This window comes from Alligator mississippiensis, chromosome 5 (assembly GCF_030867095.1).
Source record: "Alligator mississippiensis isolate rAllMis1 chromosome 5, rAllMis1, whole genome shotgun sequence".
NCBI classification, from domain to species: Eukaryota; Metazoa; Chordata; order Crocodylia; family Alligatoridae; genus Alligator; species Alligator mississippiensis.
Window position 1 is genome coordinate 162,514,996 of NC_081828.1, and position 17,731 is coordinate 162,532,726.

The 17,731-nt window shown below is 42.8% G+C and overlaps 1 protein-coding gene across 2 annotated transcripts in view; it reads right to left on the reverse strand.

The window, feature by feature from the left end:
• The window catches only part of HDAC9 (histone deacetylase 9), a 657,492-nt gene extending 647,462 nt beyond the window's left edge, over positions 1-10,030 (reverse strand). The window contains exon 1 of one of the 2 annotated variants that reach the window (XM_059728942.1): positions 9,408-10,030. In XM_059728942.1, the coding sequence (XP_059584925.1) occupies positions 9,408-9,432 (25 nt within the window). In that variant the 5' untranslated portion in view covers positions 9,433-10,030. The remainder of the gene's footprint in view (positions 1-9,407) is intronic. The other variant, XM_059728941.1, reaches the window with a different exon arrangement.
• Between the last annotated feature and the right edge of the window lie 7,701 nt (positions 10,031-17,731).

Consider the following 17,731-nt stretch of genomic DNA (forward strand, 5'->3'; position numbering starts at 1 on the left):
CAGCCAGGCACAAAGAATTTGTATGCAAACAGAATTAAGTTACTGGTAAAACGCCCCTGTTGATAGAGTGTAGTATCATTAAACACAGGGTCGTATTTGAAAGCTAAATTAGGCATAAGGAGTGAAAAAAACTATATCTTAAGATGTGATAGGGTCCATTTATGCTCCAAGATGAAATTACTTTTTTCTACAATACATTACCCAAAGGCACTTGCAAAACTAAGGGAATATATTACATGGTGTTAAATCAGAACTTTTTTCTAAGTAGGTCAAATCTGAAAACAAAATCTTGAAATCTTACACAGTGTTACAAAAAAACAAACAAAAAAAATCCTGAGAGCCATACAGCCAAGGTGCTAATCACTTTCTAATATAAAAAGACTTACTTTTGCATAAACATTAAATGTAGCACTTTAAAAATGCACAGTCACACACCTAAGGCTGTACTTTCACTGTCAATTTAATTCAGTTTTTAATAACCAACTGAATTTTAATTAACTGAATTCCTTTATTCATTTATAGCTGTTAAAACTTTACAGAAGATTGACTTGTTGTCTAACATTTACATTTTTCTGACATCAAATTGTCTTATTTCCTAATGGTGAAGAAGGATTGAATTTATGGAGTGGGTTGGTTCTTTGAGTGGGAGAAAAATGAATGTACTTGGGCTTAAATTCCTGTTGCCTAGCTTATTTTCATTTACAATAGGCACACTGCTCCGTTCCAAGGCTTTCAACAAAGATTGGAAAAACAGAAACTAGCAACAGAACTTGAAAAGAGAACTAGTTCTGCTGCCAGAGCTCCAAAGAGGGACAAGCTGTGACTGTAGGTTCAAGTTCAAGTTAGACAATACTTGTCCACATAGCTGTGCAAACTCCAAACGTAGTAAAAGCTCTTTCTAAGAATACGTCAGTAGGCATTCCAGGCCTAGGTGTTGCTAGGTAAGAATACCCATTGCTAACAATGTAGCCTTTTCTATAATCAACAAATTTCAGAGCCATAATTCAGGATTAGTGCAATACATTTGGACACTAAATAAGAATTAAAAGGATGCTTACGCGCACGCGGGGAGCCTGCTCCAATGCACTGGAAATCCAGAGCATCAGAGCAGACTCAATTAATCGAATCTGCCGGAGCACATAAATTGACGTGTGCTGGAAGCCTCGCGGGTCACACGCATCAGTGGCACAGAGTGCCTCCGTGCTGAGAAAATTGTGATGGTACGCTTTGAACTAAACACGTTCAATGTGTTTCAGTTCAAAGCGCACTGCTGCCATTTTCTCAGCACACGCATACACTGCACCACTGATACACGTGACACACAGGCACTTTTAATTAACATGACTTGCCTACTAAAAGCAACCAGCACTACATCAAAACGTGTGAAAATAGGCTGCCCAGAGTCAACAGGAGTTTTGCTAGTAACTTAAATGGGAACAGGATCATTTCCCCAACATAATATAGTGCCTTAAACAAAAGGAGTCCAAACTACACTACAGTTATCAGCAGAGAATTGTGCATGTTTACTAATGTAGACAGAGATGAGGGTTCAACAATGGGTATTACCTGAATCATTACTGAAAACAATGAGTTATGACATACCCAAAATGTCACCCACAACGTCCTTTTAACAGTTTTACAATCTATATTCTTGAACCAAATGTGATTTAGAAAAAAAAAAGTATCAAACTTAACACCTCTGTATGCTAGATAGCACTGTATAAGAAAACAAGAGATCAAGGATAAATCTTGCAGTCCCCACTTCAGAAACTACATAAATAAGGAAAGGAAAAATATTCTTAAGAGTTGCTTTAACTTATCCCACTATATTGTAAGAGGAAATATTTGGATGATATAAGATTTTGCCAAAATTAACTTATCAGCACAGAACACTAATTTAGTCTGACCCCAATTGTAAAGCGGAAGATTTCTCCCTAAAGTTAACTGCTTGTCAGTTAACTCAAAAGGCATCTAACATATTTCCATAAGCTAGTCTACACACTGCCCACATTTCATGGGGGCTAGAATTATTTACTCTATGAAAGCCATGAAACATGTTAAGTACTCCAATCAATTGGCAACTAATTAGGCTGAGGTGAAAAAACCTAGGGTCAACTCATTCTATGGTTTGTTATAGACTTCATGGGGAGCAAGATCATTTTCTTAATTTAATATCCACAATAACAACGCTTCATATACATTTTCAATCCTAGAAAGAGGATGATGGGATTTGAATCATACACAAATCAATGCTGCATGGGCCACTAATGGATTCTTCTAGAGAGAGCAAACAGTTGGAGAGAGTGTTCTTCTTTAGGTTACTTTCCAAAAGTTTCCTAAATAATTTTATTTTATTTATTGCATTTAAGCCACCCTAAGAGAGATTTAGGGCAGCTTAAAATTTAAAAAAAAACAATTAAAGACATAAAAAATATTAAAATAATGTACATTAAAAACAAACTCCCCAGACTTTATGTACCATTTACACATGTAACTGCTAATCTGAAGAAACTACCTATAAAAAAAAACAAAAAAAAACAAAAACAAATATTTTTTAAAGCAGGGTGGGGGTTGGAAATCATGCTTCACAGCCTAAGACAAAACAACATCAAAATGAATAAACTTCAGGAATCAGTCACTCAAAACTCCCACTGGAGGAGTGTTCAATGAAACTAAAGGTTCATCCATAGTCCTCTATCACCTTACTTGTGGGTGCAGCAGTCCACTCCCAGAAGCACAAGAGAGGGTTAGGACTTTTTAGTGTTAATCATTCTTCCTATTTTACTATTTTATGAGAAATAAGATTCTACTATATTTTAGGTCCCAGTGGATTATTAGTAAGCTTTCCCCAATTCCTCATCATTATAAAAAAAAAATAATAATCTAAGAATACATTTGAACCTGTGTCTGATTAAGTACTTAATTCTGCAATATTTTTAAATAGTTCACATTTCTTCATTAAAATATGTAAAAGGTGCAAACAAGCGCTTGTGGCACCTGGTTTACTTACTTTAGGCCTCCTAAACCAAGGGGGTACATGCAGGTATTCACCGCTTTAACACCCGAGTAACACAGGCAGTCTGAGGCAAGCAACTCGGGGGGGGGGGGGAGGGGTGGCCTGGTGGGTTTGAGAGGGGTTTCCCCACAAGTCCAAAAATTTGGCAGTAGAGGAGTGATGGCATCACTCCCCTGCTACCAAATTTCCAGACCCAAGGAAACCCCCCTGCATGCTGCATTGGGCACCCAATCGCAGGGCGCAAGGCTAGGCAGGGGTGGCACTGAGCCCCACCACAAGGGCAGCAGGAGGGATTCTGTCAGGTTTGTGGACTGGCCCCACACCATTTATCTGGCCCACAAGGGCAAAAGGTTGAACACCACTGGGTTAAGCCGTTTTAAAAACTGGCTGATCACCTCTGAGGAGAACTCACTTTAGATTGGGCGTACCATTTTTAGGATAAACTAAGACCCAAGAATGCCTAAACTGCGGGCCATTTAGATCAACCTAACTTAGGGTACATACAAATATTACATTTAAGTTGACGTGACCAAAGAGTAGAAAACTGTAAGAGGCCCCTCTTGTTTTTCAAAGATACAGTTCTTGGAGATAAGAAGTGCAGTAATGGGTCAGACAAATGGTCCATCTAACCTAGCATCCTGTCTCTGACGGTGGCAAAGCTAGATATTTTTGAGGGAGACGACTGAACTAGATAAATCTAGAATGTTCCGTCTCCTGTTCATTACCATCCCTGGCATCCATCATTGTTAGTTTTGAGATGACAAAGGAAACATCTCCAAGCATTCTGTTCCTAAGTTATTGAGAGATCTATCGTCCATAAATTTAACATTTTTTTGGCTTTTTTGGTTGACCCTGCATATTGAGCTGACATTTTTAGGGAACTCTCCCCAAGGACTCTTTCCTGAGTTGTAACAGCCGAGTTCAGAATTCAGCACTGTGTAAATATAGTTGAGGTGATTTTCCCCCCACATGCAATATGCTGCACTTGTCGGCGCTGAAGTTCATCTGCCATTTTTTTGCTCACCGACTCACTTAGCTTGGTGAGAGCTTTCTGTAACGCCTTTCCATCATCTTGGGATTTGACTACCAAGAATAATTCAGTGTCATCTACCAACTTGGAGATTTCACAGTGCACCCCCATTTCCAGATCACTAGTAAAAATAATGAATAGAATTGGGCCCAGTACATATCCCCACAGGATCCTACATTTGATCTCTTTTCCATCTTGAAAAGTGATGATTTAGTCCTACCCTGCTTTTGCTTTCTACTTTCTGGCCAGATCTATAAATGTTTTTTTTGTTCGGTTTATTTTTTTACAAGCCTTTGAGGGACCTTGTCAAAAGATTTTTGAAACTCTAAATCAGGGGTTGTCAACCATGGGCAATTGAGAAGGCCCTAGGGGGTATGTGCAGATAGGTGGGAACGGAGCACCACCATGCACCATCCCGCGCTGCTGCCGCCCGCCCAGATGTGGGAGGCAAGAGAAACTCGCCCGTGGTGGCTGCCGCACTGCTTGGCATCTGTCTGTGCGCAGCCACCCCAACCCCCTGCTAAGAATCCAGCTGCCAGGGGTACACTGCTCCGCGTTTGGTCGCTGGGGGTACACTGATCAAAACAGGTTGAAACCCCTGCTCTAAATGTATGTCCAGCTGGATGCCCTGCCTTGTCTACATGTTTATTAACACCCACAAAGAACTCCAGCAGATTAGTTAGGCAGGATTTCTCTTTACAAAAACCATGCTGCCTCTTCCCCAAAAGATCATATTTGTCCATGTGACTGGTAGAAAATATGATAAAGAATGAAATTGGCAATGTGCCAGGTATGACAGTGAGACACACTGGTGGATCACCTATGGAATGCTTTTTCAAAGTGGCTGCTATGTTGGCAACCCAGAAGTCCTCTGGCACTAAGTAATAATATTCAGCAGTTAAACAGATATTTACATGGTCATCTCACTGAAAAATGAAAATTAAACAACCAATCTTCTCATCACAGGTTCCAAAATCCTTAAGTCTTTTTTTGTTCTTTGTTCCTAGCTTGCAGAATAAACTGCTTAAAAACATGAACTAGAAAGAGTAGTAGTTAAAACCAGTACAAACTATGCATCTTCCCTGGACCTAGACAGATATCCTATCTCCCTTCCCCTCCCTGTCCCAACCCATGAAGTTGATCTGTTATTGTGACATTTGTTTCCACATGTTCTGCATCCATTTATCTACCACACAGTTATTTTATACAATGTTTCCAATGACTATCCAAGCTGCAACTTTTGAAATACTTTAACTTTACCTTACACATCTTAAATGAAAGGAACATACCGAGCCCAGCATACATTTTCCCACTTATGTAACTCGTGGTGGTTTACAGAATACAGTTCTGCTTAAGTCATATTAACAGGCAAAAATTAAAAGCAACAACAAAGGGAAGTGGTTAGTCAACTAGCTACTTGTTACTCCCTCCCACTACTTAGAGCAGTAACTGACTCAGCTTTCAACCAAGTTCCTCCTTTCAGCCTTTTTTAAATTTACACATCTCAAGTAGAGTATATTCCTTTAGCAATGTAGGTGCTGCTTCAGATATGGCCATGATAATAAATAAGATTAGAATATAGCCAAGTAGTAAGGTACTTAGCTTACTAAGATATTTTGCTAGTACATTCTTCTGTTAAAACAGTAGCCTACAGAGTTCTTTTAAGGGTATTTCTCCGTTGCTCTCAACTTGAAATTGATACCAATGAAATGTAGAAGACTTCAGGAATGGAAGGATAGGCTCATAGGTATCAACTTTGGTTTTTGCCAGTGGGTGCTTATAGACATTAAATACACATGAGAAAAGCACTTTAAACTTGGCGAGTTCCCACACTGAGCCCCGTGCATATCCAGAAGATGCAGCGCGTTACTTCAACCTGTCTCTAAAGCACCTATAAAGATCGGGCACTTTAGTGGGGCTTTTTTAGCACTTTATCTAATAGCTGATTGAATCAGGTTTAGCTAAAAGCACCAAAAGGCCTCTGAAGCACCCAGTCTTTAAAGATGCTGCAGAGCCAGATTGAAGTAACAAGCTGCTTCTTTCAGTAAAGCACAGTGTTGTTTCTTTGTTATAATGTCAAAACCAAAATAGACATGGCTTGTGGGTGCTGAGCACTTGCTAATTTTTTTTCAGTGGGTGCTTGAGCCCCAGAGCACCCACGGAGTCGGCACCTATGGATAGGATGGCAAAGTATACAAGGTAGTCTTCACGAGTCGGGGGGGGAGATTGTTTTGTTTAACTAGACTCTACAAGGAGCAGGAAACCAGGTACACTAAAATAAGGTCATCATTTCAACAACATGTCTAGCACCATGAGGGAGAGGGGAGGCAGCTAACGCTCTTGCACTCCACAGGCAAAATGAAGCCAAAGAATCAGGTTCATATATGTAAATCCATCTTTGTGAGTCAAGTGAGAACTAACATAAAAAGAGAATTGCGCTTTCCAGTTATGTATCTATGTTGTCATAAGGAATACCAATGTGTTCACTTTCTATTGTAAGTTTTAAAAAGGAAGGAATTATGTATGGCAAGGCATAATTTCATGATTTCCTTCAGAATCTCTCAAATTTTCTCTCACCCAGACCCTGGTAATCAGTTGCTGAGAAAGTCATTTGATTTAATTCTCCATTCCCAACAAAGGCTCAGGGGAGCTTATAGTAAGAGGGCAGGTGCCTCATAAAAGGGGAGAACAAAACAACTTATAAAAGAGTACCAACCTAAAGCAGAGACTCCATACACCAGGCTTGTCCAACACATGGCCCGCGGGCTGCCATGATGCCCACCAAGCCATTTTCTCTGGCCCAAGGTCCCTCGCTCGGGACAGGCGAGGAGTCCTGGAGCCTGCTCCACAGCGGCAGCAGGGCAGCGGCGAGGCAGGCAGGGCTGGCCCATGGGCCCCAGCCGGCAGCGAGGAGAGCTGCTTACCCCCGCGGGGCCAGGCTCATCATACGAGCTGGGTCCCGCCGCCACTGCTCCGAGGGCTGCGGGGGGAGGAGGGGGGTCTGCCCCAGCCGCGCCTGACTGGACGACCTGGGGACAGCACCTGCAACTTCTCCTCTGGCTCCACCCCTTGTGCGTGGCTGGGGGAGCTGCAGCATGGCCCGCGCCCTGCCCACATGTGTGGTGGTTGGAGGCACCAGGTAAGTTCCCGCGCGGAGCTGGGGGCGCCTCGGGGCCAGGCTGGGGCTGCGGGGCACACAGTTGCCAGAGCCGGGCTGGGCAGGAGGAGCCCAGTGCAGAGGCACTCTACATCCAGCCGCCTCCTTGGAGGTTCAGGTCCTGCTAATGTAGCCTGCGTGGCTGAGGATGGGGGTCTGCATGCTGCTGGAGCAGCCCATGCAGTGAGGGGGTCCTAGGGGCCCACCTCCATAGCATGCAGCCTGTGCAACACATGCTGGCGTCATCTGGGGCCCACAGCCTCACCAGATCTGAACAGCCCTGGACCAGCTTATCCCTGAGATCTCTTCCACGTCTCTGCAGTATATGCCTACAGTTTCTATTTAATTACTAACTTGATCATGGTCATTGTGGGTAATTAAATAGAAACTGTAGGCTTCAGAGGCTGCTCTGAAGCTTCGGAGCCACTTCAGCCAGATCGAAGCGGGAAACCGCTCTGGAGCTCCAGATTGGATCCCTGGCATCCAAAGCAGCCGGATCCGAAGCCGGATCGAATAGCTGCCTACTCGCACAGGCGTACTAGCTAGGTATCATATGCCTAGTTTATAAAACCTACTATTGTCCAAGATAATTATATATTCTACATAATGCATTCTATGTTATATATTACGCCAAAGGTACCAGTGGGTTTTCTTTCTCTCTTTAGAGTCTCTGTTATACAACTTCTTTTTAAAGGATTTTAAAAACTTATGTTTATTCAATCCAAGTATCTCCAAGCATGTTAAATAGAAAAGAGTGTCACCTAGAAAGACATTTGATTTTTAATTCTTCTCCAAATACAAACCAAGATATGGTATATTATATCCAGAGGAGAGGAAAGAAAACTAACTCCAGCCAGGACACCTTGAACTGTTTTAGGGTCAGTTTTTGTTTTGTTTTTTTTTTTGCTATTTGTTATGCTCACTGAGCAATTTGTCTTTAGGTCAAGTGTCAAAATACAATGCTTGAACTATCCTTAAAGGCTAAAAATACTAAATATTGCATGATGGTTAGACAGGAAGAAGCTTAGAATATGGTTCAACAGAAGCTAAGGTAATTGAGTGTTAGATGTACAATACAGACAGATAAAATCTTGCACCTGCATTTTCTTGTTTGGAATAAATATGTTGCAACATTTCTATATAAATTATATATAAACAGAAAGTCAATCAAGGTCAGGAGTCATCCACTTCAGGAAGTCATCTGAAGTTTTTTAATATCCTCTCCATGTAGGCAAGTAGGCCACTGGTGATGTTTTATAAAAAGAAGGCCACAGTTTAATTTTTAAATGGAATTCATATAAAATCCATGGCCCAGATTTTCAACTGACACAAGCTTGCACATATTCACCGTCTTCAATGGAACAACACTACTTTATTCCAGATCATTCCCAATATTTCATTGAACTATGTAGGATAAGCTCATTTTGAACAAAACCTTGCCATTCAGTACATTTTCTGCTTTCTGGGGCAGAGGATTTGTCTGAACTATCTACTTAATTAAAACAAAATAAGCCATGACTTAAACTGTGAGAATTAACAGACACCATAGAACTACAATACATTTAACAGTGCTACTCCCCACCTACCTTTCAAGAGAAGAACCGTCTGGCCTCAATGACTACATCAATACCACCATCATATAAGAACCACATGTTTAATCAAATGTTTCAAAGACCCAGTTAAAAGATTCTCTTCCAAAGCTGCCAAAAATACATGAGGGACCACCAACAACCCATTCACTCCAGCAGTTCCCCCAAAAAATACATATAACATAACCATAAATACTAAACACATGTATTACATAGCCAAATAACCCTCAGCTCCTCTCACTAGCCAGTATATAAATTCCTCTCCAGATCCACATTAAAACAGCCCCTATCACACCAACACCATAACAAAGTCAGGATTCTGAGAGTGCCCTGAAAATCTCCCAAAATCTTTTTTGAGACCTGAAGAGAGGCAAAATCTGGAGCTACAGAGCCCTTCAGTGAGCATGTCCTGCATGGAACCTCTTCCCTTACCCTATTTAGGTGGCTTCGCAGTTATTGAAGCATAAGACACAAAATGAAGTTGGTGTTCAAATGGGCAGCAACTAAACCATTTGCACATAGTTAACAATGCCAAGGTCTGTGTAGCAGGTTCAGGGTTATTGATTGGCTCCAAAATCTTTAAACACAATACAGTCCCTTATTCCCAGGACACACCTGTTTCACATGCATCCTCGTACATCAGTTGGTCCTCTAACAATCCATAAAGGGTTAACTCACAGGTCTGAGTCCTCTTCAGCCCCAGACAAGCTGCTCTTCAGCTTACTGATGCTTCTTCCTCACTGCAGTCCTTCCTCTCGGACCAGCTGTGACTCAGCTCTCTGCCATGGTGCTGCTACTCCCGGTCTTACAGCCTTTGGGTCTGTTCTCAGACCCCAAAAAACCCTGGTTCTGTATTCTACCTACTAGCCAGACCACTCTCTCTCTACTTCTGTTCTGCTCTCCTCCCTGGGAGCCTTTCAGCTTCCCATGGCCACTAATTATCTCCCTCAGCTGGCCCAGTCCTCCTGAAGAGCCTGTACTTAGCACTAGCGCTTACGGCTGAGCTATAGCTTCTGGCTCCGCAGCCCACTACAGAGGGCCTGCCACCTCCTTCTGAAAAGGAAACAATAAAAGCCCTCTCCCACAGGTGAAAGCTCTGCATTCAGGTGCAGCTATTGCAGCAAGATCCTTAGGCAGGATTTTTCAAACAAAAGATGGATATACACCATTTCTGCTGGGACAAAGAAGTATAATTTCTTATGCTGTAGTATATGACTAAGGATAATACCTCAACATGCAAGGGGATACTTGCATTCAAACATTTTAGCATTATAAATGTTCTATCCTTCACCATTTACTGCAAGCTTTACGCACAAACAAGTGTGTATTTGTTCAGATATTGCTTTTAGTTATAGCTTTTTTACATCTGGAAAAAAGATAAGATAAAATAGTAAACCTACACCTGTATTTATGTCATTTTTTTATTATTTACTAGATAGCGGTTTGCTATTTCAAAACAAAATGGAATATAAGTGGGAAACAAGCAGGATGAACTAGCGCTCCTGCTTGCACTAAACACCTATGACTTAGTAGGGCTAACAGAAACCTGGTGGGATTCATCCCATGACTGGGCGGTACATATTGAGGGCTATAGATTGTACAGAAAGGACAGGGTGGGGAAGAAAGGGGGAGGGGTTGCGCTCTATGTCAGTGAGCAATATACGTCAACCCTCATCAAGACAGAATCCAAGGATGAGGAAGTAGAAGGATTGTGGGTTAGGCTACATGGGGGGCAAGGAGAAAGGGATTTGGTGGTAGGGGTCTGCTACAGACCCCCACATCAAGGGGAAGAAAGAGATTTGGGGCTCCTGAGGCAGCTCTCGAAGACCATAAAAGCTAAAGAGACGGTAGTCATGGGGGACCTAAACTACCCGGACATCTGCTGGGAGACGCAGACAGCAAAGTCCCACCGCTCATGCAGGTTTCTAACCTGTGTACAGGACCTCCACCTGACACAGGAGGTACACGGTCCCACTAGGGGGAATGACATACTGGATTTGGTATTGGCAATGGGAGATGACATGGTAGCGGACCTCCAGATCGGTAGCCATCTGGGGGACAGTGATCACCTAATAATAGAATTCACCATAAGACGTCGAGTGGGTAAGGTAACTAGTAGGGTAAAAGTGCTAGACTTTAGGAAAGCTGATTTCAATGAACTCAGGGGATTAGTCAAGGACACACTGCAGAGTAGATTTGAAGAAATGGAAGCACAAGAAGGGTGGCTGTGCCTTAAGGAAACGATCCTTCGGGCACAAAGCAAGACGATCCCCAAGCAAGGCAAAAGAGGGAAAGGGGCCAGGAGGCTTCCCTGGCTGACCAGAGAAATCCAGGGCAGCCTAAGGGACAAAAGAGGAGCACATAAAAAGTGGAAACAGGGTGAGATCACCAAAGATGAATATACCACCTCTGCTCGTACTTGCAGGGAGGCAGTTAGACAGGCCAAAGCTACCATGGAGCTGAGGATGGCAACCCAAGTAAAAGACAACAAGAAATTGTTTTTTAGATATATAGGGAGTAAAAGGAAGGCCCAGGGAGGAATAGGACCGCTGCTAAATGGGCAGAAACAATTGGTGACAGACAGGGGGGACAAGGCTGAACTCCTCAACGAGTTCTTTGCCTCAGTGTTCCTAAGTGAGGGACACGACAAGTCTCTCACTGGGGTTGTAGAGAGGCATCAGCAAGGCGCCAGACTTCCATGCGTAGACCCTGAGATGGTGCAGAGTCACTTGGAAGAACTGGATGCCTTTAAGTCGGCAGGCCCGGATGAGCTCCATCCGAGGGTGCTGAAGGCACTGGCCGACATCATTGCAGAGCCACTGGCGGGAATATTTGAACGCTCGTGGCGCACGGGCCAAGTCCCGGAGGACTGGAAAAGGGCTAACGTGGTCCCCATTTTCAAAAAGGGGAGGAAGGAGGACCCGGGCAACTATAGGCCAGTCAGTCTCACCTCCATCCTTGGCAAACTCTTTGAAAAAATTATCAAGACTCACATTTGTGAGAACCCGGCAGGACAAATTATGCTGAGGGGAAATCAGCACGGGTTCATGGCAGGCAGATTGTGCCTGACCAATCTAGTCTCTTTTTATGACCAGGTTACGAAATGCCTGGACACAGGAGGAGGGGTGGATGTCGTACACTTACACTTCAGGAAGGCCTTCGACACGGTATCCCACCCCATACAAGTTAAGAGGTTGTGACTTGGATGACTACACAGTCCGGTGGGTGGCGAATTGGCTAGAGGGTCGCACCCAGAGAGTCGTAGTGGATGGGTCGGTTTCGACCTGGAAGGGTGTGGGCACTGGGGTCCCGCAGGGTTCGGTCCTTGGACCAATACTCTTTAATGTCTTCATCAGTGACTTGGACGAGGGAGTGAAATGTACTCTGTCCAAGTTTGCAGATGACACAAAGCTATGGGGAGAAGTGGACATGCCAGAGGGCAGGGAACAGCTGCAAGCAGACCTGGATAGGTTGCACAAGTGGGCAGAAAACAACAGGATGCAGTTCAACAAGGAGAAATGCAAAGTGCTGCACCTAGGGAGGAAAAATGTCCAGCACACCTACAGCCTAGGGAATGACCTGCTGGGTGGTACAGAGGTGGAAAGGGATCTTGGAGTCCTAGTGGACTCCAAGATGAACATGAGCCGGCAGTGTGACGAAGCCATCAAAAAAGCCAATGGCACTTTATCGTGCATCAGCAGATGCATGACGAATAGGTCCAAGGAGGTGATACTTCCCCTCTATCGGGCGCAGGTCAGATCGCAGTTGGAGTACTGCGCCGCAATTCAAGAGGAATGCGGATAACCTGGAGAGGGTCCAGAGAAGGGCCACTCGTATGGTTAAGGGCCTGCAGAACAAGCCCTACGAGGAGAGACTAGAGAAACAGGATCTTTTCAGCCTCCGCAAGAGAAGGTTGAGAGGCGACCTTGTGGCTGCCTGTAAGTTCATCATGGGGGCACAGAAGGGTATTGGTGAGTATTTATTCACCAAGGCGTTCCTGGGGGTTACAAGAAATAATGGCCACAAGCTAGCAGAGAGCAGATTTAGATTGGACATTAGGAAACACTTCTTCACAGTTCGAGTGGCCAGGGTCTGGAATGGGCTCCGAAGGGAGGTGGTGCTCTCCCCTACCCTGAGGGTCTTCAAGAAGAGGTTAGATGAGCATCTAGCTGGGGTCATCTAGACCCAGCACTCTTTCCTGCTTATGCAGGGGGTCAGACTCGATGATCTATTGAGGTCCCTTCTGACCCTAACATCTATGAATCTATAACTATAATTTCAAGTCAAATAACTAAAAATGTTTCATTTTATCTCTTGAGAAATCTTTACACAGTGTTCCTTCCTATTTAAAAAATTAAAAATAAATGAAACAAAACTATCTTAACTGTTCCAGTCCCCTTTTAGACCATTGCTGAAATTCCTTGAGGAAGTGCAACTTTTAGAAGTTTGGACAGCTTGTTTCAGTTCCCCAAGCTGTTTCTTTTTAATATCTTTGCCTAAAAGAACAAGTTTTTGCTGGGAGTTTTTTTTTTTTTCCAAAAGACAAATTTTTATGTGGCAAAACATAAATTGTCTTTTAAAATCTGACCTTTAAATCAAATGATTATAAATCAATTAGAGGAAGAGAGATAGCCACCATTCTATTTTACTCTGTTGTTTTCTAAGGAATAAAGAGGTTCCATGATTTTTCTGTGGAAAGTGTTATTTTATACCTTGTGCCAGGTATACGGCGATGAGCATAGTAGGAAACAACCTACCTCTCACTTTGTCACTGCTGAGAGAACCTTTCCCCTGTGCCACTTCTATCTAAGATAGTGCACATCTTCCAACCCAGCTACACTTGCTGGTAGGTTGTAGGCCAGACTGCTATTTGCCATTCATACTGCCTCTATATAGCCATCCAAAGAAGACAGTTCTCCCAAAACAAGCTGTACCTTCTCCCGCACTGCTAAGCACAGAAGCATTTTGAATTCCCTTGTAAGGTCACAGAAAACAGTTCACAATCTGACCCTGAATGAAGAGACCCTTGGATAATAGTGGACAATGCAGTACAGTATTCATATTAGAACAGTGAAAGTAATACTTTTTACACAATATAAAAAAGTCATTATCTTTAAGCCTTTACCTTTACACTATAGACTTGCAGACAACCCAATATTCTAATTTTCCACTGACTGCTGATTGAAAGTTTTTTTTTGCCTACAGACAGCATTGCTTTAAAATGTAAGCAAAAATGCATCTTCCCTGACTTGAAGAATCTGATCACCTTGCCTGTTCAGATCATACGTATCTTCCATGTTTTACTAAAGCTTTCCATGGAGAGGACCATTTACTGTTTACAATCAAAAGGATCTTACTTGTCCACTGTATGAAAAAGTGCATTAAAATAGCTCAATATTGCTAAAACCATTCCTGACATTTTTTGCACTTCTCCCATACTCCAGAGTCAATGGAAATATTTTTACAGAATTAAGAATTTTCAAGCTCTCAATTCACAGTTAAGATAAGATGCATCAGTTGTGTGCATTGTATTTTGTGGGAAAAGATAGCAAGAGCTGGATTCTCATTTACATTAAAACTTCTTCATGCACTCAGCTATACAAGGAGACCGTAGAGGAGAATGTGTCCTGCACCTCTTTAGAGCTCAAGAGCAGACAGAGCACGACTGAGATGCAGTGCTGCAGAGATTCCAGGAAACTCTGCCACTTGGAGGACAACCAGAGGGAGGCACTTCATTCACCACCTGATCTAGAGGACTAGAGAATTTTTCTACACAAAAGTTCTGCATCCCTGTCCCAGAATGCCCTTCTAGTTACTAGGCCTGACTCACTTATTAAACTGAAATGCCCAAGGGATTCTCAGCTGTCTGTGGCTCAGGGTCAAGAAGCTGTCACGCAGGCCCCTGATAGATGTTAAAGGCATGATGGGATCCGATGCAGGACCCCAATAATCACACTTCTGATTTTTGGGGTCCTGCAATTATGGAATCCAGCAATGCTTGTTGCAGGAAGATCCTGCACATCTTGGTATGAGGCTTTAAAGAACCCCTTTGTGCCTTTTCTATTCAAGAGAGCTGAGGATCTCACCTACAGAGCCATTTCAAGGGGCATTACTTGAATCATTTTAGTGGGTATTACCAGGATAAGCCCTCTTCCTTCCCCCATTTTTTCACCTTCATTTACAACTTTCTGACAAAATACAATTTTTCATGAATCTACAAAATAAAATATTTTCTGGATTCTGGCAAGTGTGAGGCCACCAAACTGTTCTTGAATGGAGACCCTCTTAAAAAAATTAAAAGAAAAAAATAAAAATAAAAAAAAACAAATCAACCCTGCATGCTCCTCACCCGTTACAGACAACCATCCTGAATTGTATTATGGTGGTGCTAACCTAACCCACAGAGCGAGTAAAAGCCACATTTCCATTCCGTCCTTAACACAAGCTCTGATAATATTTGAAAGGACGTTGATGATGTTGTATCTTTTCCATCTGTTTTTAAGACAACTCCAATTTAGTTCAATGTTGTCTTTTCTCATTATCTGATATCACATTGTCTTTCACTGTGCAATATGGCTCCTTCCTTGCCATGGGATAGAAAAAAACCCCAAACCAAAAGTAACTGAAGCACCAATCCTCAAACTATTACCAAAGGTTCCATGTTTCAAGTAAAACTCCTGAAATAAAGATGCTAACACACTATAAATTAAGGTTTTTAACAAAGACCTGCCAGAACCCACTCAGATCCATATCTCATGCATCTAGCCAATTCCCCAATGTCAAAAGTCTAATGATGCTTTTCCTTTTTGCTGTGCAGTAATCTCTCATTAACAAAAATCTTATGTAAAAAAAAGTTTCAACTTCACAGCTGTCATAAGTATCTGAGTATAAAGCGATAATATGATCTTGTGCAGCACCTCTTTCTTGTTCAGATAGCCTCTCTACCATATTCTCTTTCCAGTGTTTTATGTATGGAAAAAAATATATGTTGAACAGTGAGAATAGAGTATGGTTTCATTACTTAAAATGACTGACTGCAAGCAGCAAAAGTTTATAAAATTACTAGGATTTACAACATTAACTCTTCGGCCATCCTCTACCTGGACATCTCAGAATTAACCGTCATATGTTCCCATGGGGTAATTTCCTATCCCAGACGCATATTTTGTGTAGTATCTTAAAGTTAACTCATTCTACATTTTTTTCTTCTTAAGAAGTTGCCACAGGCACTGCAGCACCCAATATCCCCAAAAAACAGCCAGCTTACATGAATAGTTTGCTCTCTGTGGATGAAAAGCATATTACCCCAGGCATGAATGTTTTTCCGTATGGGGTAACAATTTACTCCAAGCTCATGTTAACGCATTGGGGTAACTTGTTACCCAATCCAATTTTTGTATAAAATGACAGGCCTAGGCCTGTTTAGCCAGAGTGGATACATCTGAAAGATCAGCATTCATTCACACCTCATTCATGTCCATTTCAGGTATCCACGGTAACTAATGGATGGCCATCCTCCACTGCTTTTGCCAAAGATGTGGTAATCCCTTTTGCTAACCACTTTCTTTGCAGGCTGCAAGGTTATCAAAACACCCTGCCCTTTGCCAAAAAACAAAAACCCTTTGTCACACCCAAATCCATGTCTGTTCTCTTTTCTCATGACAAAACTCCACCTCATCTACCTCTTTCATAATATACAAGTTAGTTTGCTCTGCTTTTGTTGGAAGTGAGGACAAGGAGCAAAGGGACAGCAGAGAAGAAACAGAACAACAGCATACTGCAATACAGAGTACACTATGGAGTCCCCTTCAATGGTAAGGGCTCGACACCCCCATGCCCCTTTTACCTGCTCTCAATAAGCTCCTGCATATGTGGTTTCCAAACAGCATCCACCTACACTTGGCTTGCCTGCAAAGGGTGGATGATGGTCTCCGGCTTTTGTGCCAAGGAGGAGAGGGTGTTACCTGCACTGCCACAGGGCAGGGCAGAATTGCTTCTGTGACAGCATAGGTAGACAGGCTTGTCTTTGATTGTTATTTATATGCATTCAGCAGTAATCAATTTTTTTCTTTTTTTTCTGCAGTCCAGGATAAGAAGGCAGCACATATTCAGTGCTTAAGCCTGTCTTGAACAGGTAACCGGGGATGAAAGCGACACGTCCACTGATGAAATCTTATCCCAAGGCAGTAAGGATTCTGACTTCTTTCCAGACATGGGAGACTGTTCAGAGCAGGAAGATCACGTGTCTATGGAAGCTTCATCCAGCTCAGATGAGGAGGAGTTGGTGCCACAAGCAGAAGTGATGCCATCACTTCCAGTGGGAAAGGGAAGAGGATCAGTCCGGGGTTGCTGTGGAAGACCAAGGAGAGCTACAGCAGGATGTGGAGCAGAACCACTGCCACCACCCCCAGAAAACACTGCAGATGATGACACCTTTACAGGAAGGAATGGCAGAGTGTGGGGAAAAAGTCCACAGCTAATACATCTTCGGAGAACAGCCAAGGACGTAGTCCATGAAAGTGCAGGGCCAACAAGAGAAAGTAATAAAGACATGGTGGTGGAAATGTTCCATCAGTTTCTCTCTCAAGATATCCTGACTCACAAGATATCCTGACTGTTATACTAAAAGAAACAAACAGAGAGGCAGAAAGAAGATTCAGGGAGTGCAATGATAGCGATCCTGAAAATAGGAGTGGAAAAAGCTGGAAGAAACAGAGCTGAAAGTCTACGTTGGCCTCCTACTGCTAAGTGGTCTATACTATGGTGGTCATGAGGCATTGGAGGAGTTGTGGGAGCAACGCAATTGGGTGTCCTTGCCTCTGTGCCACCATGACTTTAAAATTATTCTGCCAAATCATCAACTACCTGAGATTTGACAACAAACTGACACGTGAGGAAAGGAGAGCTGTGGACAAGCTTGCGGTCTTCAGAGATATTTG